The sequence below is a fragment of the Palaemon carinicauda genome, unplaced genomic scaffold, assembly GCF_036898095.1.
Source record: "Palaemon carinicauda isolate YSFRI2023 unplaced genomic scaffold, ASM3689809v2 scaffold349, whole genome shotgun sequence".
Taxonomy (NCBI): domain Eukaryota; kingdom Metazoa; phylum Arthropoda; class Malacostraca; order Decapoda; family Palaemonidae; genus Palaemon; species Palaemon carinicauda.
Window position 1 is genome coordinate 70,001 of NW_027171172.1, and position 5,000 is coordinate 75,000.

Below are 5,000 nucleotides of genomic sequence, written 5' to 3' on the forward strand. Positions count from 1 at the left end.
TTCGTACAACCCCTACCTCTTCTAAAACCACCTTGTACTTCTGAGATTGAATTATCTGCTTTATCCTTAATCCTATTAATCAGTACTCTACAATACACTTCTCCAACTACACTCAACAAACTAATACCCCTTGAATTACAACACTATTGCACATCTCCCTCACCCTTATGTAGAAGATTTAGTAATCATGGTATACAAAAAGAAATATCACATCAATAATGATAAAAAAGTGACTGTGAAAATGATGCATGAGACAATGAAACATTAAACAGGAAAAAAGTTCTAAAATAAATCCGGAAAAAAAAGAACTAAGAAAGAGTGAAAGATTGACAAATTGAACAAAGACATAGATGAAATCAATCATATCTTCAAGATAGACTAATCTGCAGATGTAAAGGAAAATAGTTCTTTAGAAATTACAATATAAAGTCTTACCTATACATTGTGAACCATCCCAAGTGAAACCAGGAGGACAAGAACAGTTGCAGCTTAAGACGGTATTTAAGCCGATGCCAATCTTTCCACAAGGGAGTCTTCCTTCTGAGCACTCGTCTGGTGTAAGAAAACATTACCTTAATTAATTTTGCATTGAGTTATATATCTAGCTAATACGTTGACTTCAATATTATTTCAATCAGCTAAAAAAAAATTTACTGTGAAATTGAATTATAGTTCTACTTAATAACTTGGCTTATATTTTTTTTTCTTTTCAATAAGGTACAGAGCATTAAAGAATTTCTCTTTTTAAATTAGAGAGTCATAAGGAATAGATTTTCCTGATAATTTAAGGTTCTAAAGGTTTACTTGATTTCATTGGTGTCATCACTTTTTCAAGCTAAATGCCGATATCTAATAACACAATAATGAGGCCAGTGTTAATATTAGAAAGGAAATATGGGCTGTGAGTAGAAAAAAGTAATCCAAACTTAAAAGAGGAAAGTATTCGAGGTAATTATGGAATTTTACTGCTTAAAAAAATGAGAAAATGGTAAAATAAGAAGAATGAGGGGCATAGTACTGATTATTGAGATGATAAGATTATCACGACTGAGATGGTGTGGATACATATTGTTAAGATATGAGAAGAGCATTGGAGGAACCTAATAGATAATATGGTAAGATAGAGAGAGAGGAAGATAATTAGCTGGCGAGGTAAGGTGAGGAATTATATGGAGCGATTAATGCTTTAAATGTATTATTAACTTACCTTTTTCTGCCAAAGAGATGACTCCAGACATCTGCTCGTGAACAAAAGACTTCATCTCTTGATGGGCTGGGGAGAGAAAAATAATCCCTTGGACGAAGTATTGCATTTATTGTGCTCTCTTAAATCTTCTCTTATTGATGAAGAAAGAAACGGGGCTCTTCTCTAACAGGTAGTTAATAAAGTAAATGAACAAGAAAAAATAAGGATATTGATCAGGGAAATAATCGCAAATATTCCCAATTGTGTTATCATAAGCGTGTCATTTTAATATTCTTTGAACTATACGTCTAAAGAACCATTATCACTAACTTCACAAAAATTACCTGCTGCTGATACATTAGTCAATTGTTCCAAATCTTCCCCTCTGAGACACTGCACGGTCTCTTGGCTGAGCCCTGAAGTAGAGGAGGAGAATAGTTGTAAGATATTCTTTGCAGAAAAAAAAAAAATGATTGAAGAGAAGAGAATTAATTCACATACGGTCGCTCTATGCTCTACTGTATGTGAAGATACTTATTGATTCCTGAAATAGCTGCCTAAAGACCTTTTTTTCCATATACTGTTTTACTGCATTCCAGAGAAAATTAAAAATTCTGAAGAAATAACCAACATAAATATCTTTTACATAATGAAAGTCATTTAGGTAATATTATCTAATACCTATTACATGTGAAATCTTAAGTTCATGTTTAAAGGCAAGGAGTAATTAAAAAAAGAAAAAAAAAAAAAAAATATATATATATATATATATATATATATATATATATATATATATATTATATATATATATATATATATAATATATATATATATATATATATATATATATATATATATAAAGCCTACGAGATAGACTTGCGCATATTTTATCTGTTTTAAATATTTCCCCTTCTTGGGTACATAATATGTGATATTATTACTTACTTTCCAAATATTCTCGGTTGTTTATTGCTACACCTGAGGAAAAGAAAACAAAATACTTAATGTAATATCTATTAAAAATTGTTTATCACAAAGATAACGTTTAAAGATAAAGATTAAACTTTCATGTTAATTGTTGATTCTTTTAAAAATACCTCATCCCGAAATAGGAAAAAAATAAAAATATCAAAATCAACCAAACAGCTTTAATAACAAGTACCTTTCACATGTTCTAGTTCATGATGAAGTTCTGAAAAAAGAAAGAACTACGAATCATAATCGACATCAAATATGATGCATCAAATGACCTTACTTAAGTAGAGAATGAAATCATATGCAAGATCTTCTCAGCAGAAAAAGATATTCAAGAGACGAAGACAATAGTTATTATAAATGGATTGAAAATTTGATCCAAGGAAAGAAGCACTTCATTGAATGTTAGTGTAGATTTTCTGAAAATAAACTAGAATTTATAACAAAAATACTTAGAAAAGGAAAGAGAAATAATTTGATGTGTTTTCTCCATGTGTGAAGATACTTAGTGATTTCCATGTGGATCTAAATATTATTCCTTGTAATTATAATATATTTCTAAAGATCTTCTTCTCTACCATTTTTTACTTAATAAACCTTACCCCATTTCAGCGAAAGTTAGAAATTCTAAACAAATACCCAACAGAAATAATTACTTACATAAAGTCATTTATATAATATTATTAATTACATGTTACATGTAAAAATGTTCTGTCTATAATTAAATGCTAAGAGGGATAATCAAAAATATAATTTTTTCATATAGAGTACATCTTTACATCTTTCTTCTTTTTCAAATATTATTCACATCTGATGGTAATGCTTACTATCCATGGATTCTTCGTTGTTTACTGCTACAAGTTATGAAAAGACAACAAAATACTAATTGTAATGTCAGAAATCTATTATCTATTCTAAAAGTTGATGATCTCAACGATAAAGTTTTCCAAAGAAAGGTTAAATTTTGATGGTAATTCTAGACTTTTCTAAAAATATCTCATCAACATGATATACGAATAGTAAGACGAAAAAAAATGTTGGAATAGCAATCACCTTTTAGATTTTCTAGTTCATGATGAAGCTGTGGAAAAAAAAAAATATTATGGACGTATATTGTATTCAAATATTATGCAGCAAATTATCTTATACAATTATAGTGATTATGAAAAAAAAAAAATATACATATAGATATCAATTTACTCTTAATATTTGGAAGATTACTCCAAAATTACTTTCATGAGTCCTGAGTTTCTGCTGCATATCTGAGAATAGAAATAATTATCTTAAAATACTGGTGTGTGTTTTACTTAATAAAAATGCTAGAGACTCTTTAGTCTTTGAATGTCAACACAAAAGATTTTAATTTCTGACTTGTTGTATAAATACTCTGCAATTTTGGCAAATGTATTTTTGTGTTAAAATAGTGTCATGCTTTTCTTGTGCTCAGTAAGGCTGTGGTGGCCTGGAGGTAGCATTTTTTCCTTGTGATTGTCAGACTGTGGTTCGAGTCCTGCCCAGACTTGTTAGTTCCTTTGGTCGGTGCAACCTCACCATCCTTGTGAACTAAGGATGGGGAAGCCTATATGTCTATCTGCTGAGTCATCAGCAGCCATTTTCTGGCCCTACTTGGTCCTAGCTTGGGTGGAGAGGAGGCTTGAGCGCTGATCATATGTAATATGGTCAGTCTCTAGGGTATCCTCCTGCTTCATTGGGCAATGTCACTCTCCCTTACCTCAGCTATCGGTGAGCAACCTTTAAACCTCTTTATATTAACTGAGCTACACTTTTTTATTCCAAACTCCATCTTGATGTCTCCTGATAATTTTCAACTGTCTTGATTAGCATGTCTACTTCATTAGTATCTTTCCCTAACAGCCTACTGTCATATATGAACATCAGGTTGTATATCACATTGCCTACTTTCTTCAGTTGGTACCAAACTTCAGTCTTTTCAAGCACTCTTGTAATGGGGAACAGAGCTACTACGAACAGTATTGAGAATAGTAAGTCCCCTTGGAAAATTCACCGTCTGATGTTAACCTCTGCAAGTCGTTTTACAGAACATATAAGTATTGTTTTCCAGTTGTGCATTTTATAATTGAGGAAGTTGATAGTGTAACTCTTTGCACTATATATCTTTAAGCATTTTGTCAGCCATGAGTGTGGCATTATGTCGAAGGCTTTCTAGTAGTCTAACCCTGATATAATAAGGTTGGTTTTCCCTTTCTTACTTTCCTTCATTTCCTCTCTTTCTATCCTTAACTGGTCTTTCATGCTTCTTCCTTCTCTTCTACATCCATTTTGCTTGCAGGGATGTTTTTTTTTTTCCCTCCAGCTATATGTAGAGCCATTTAATAGTAGTACCAATTAGCCGCTTCCACATTACCAGTAGGCAGGTAAATAGTATGTAGTCACTTGGTATATTACCATTGTTTTTATCTTTTTGAATTAGAAAAGTCCTATCTTTGTTATTAATTCAATTGCTTCTAGGTTTCAAATTTTTGTTTGTAAATTTCTAAAGTTTCTATGCCAGAAGCCATGAACTTTTTCAGGTCTGGTGCTCTCCTGTTAGGAATTCTCTTCTGCTGGTTTTTATAGTCAGTCATGATATCAGGGATACTTTGCTTATCTCTTCTATCTTCATTACATTCATTATCCTGTAGTCATTCTGTTACATAACTTTTTTTTCGGGCTACTGTGTTATTCCACATCAATTTCCTGTCTTTTTGATCGATCTGCTTCTGGGTTCTCTTGATGGTTGTCCTCGCCTTATAGTTACTTGAGTAGGTTTTCTGGTTTGTTTAGAAGAGTTTGTTCTACTGATATTTTTTTTTTTTTT

At 31.4% G+C, this 5,000-nt stretch overlaps 1 protein-coding gene across 1 annotated transcript in view; it reads right to left on the reverse strand.

Annotated features, from left to right (window-relative positions):
- The window catches only part of LOC137636655 (uncharacterized), a 24,091-nt gene that overhangs the window by 13,000 nt on the left and 6,091 nt on the right, over positions 1-5,000 (reverse strand). Inside the window, exons 2-6 of the mRNA XM_068369049.1 lie at positions 2,349-2,378; positions 2,132-2,164; positions 1,531-1,602; positions 1,208-1,273; positions 436-552 (exon numbers count right to left, since the gene is read on the reverse strand). Coding sequence (XP_068225150.1) covers positions 436-552; positions 1,208-1,273; positions 1,531-1,602; positions 2,132-2,164; positions 2,349-2,378 — 318 coding nt within the window. The remainder of the gene's footprint in view (positions 1-435; positions 553-1,207; positions 1,274-1,530; positions 1,603-2,131; positions 2,165-2,348; positions 2,379-5,000) is intronic.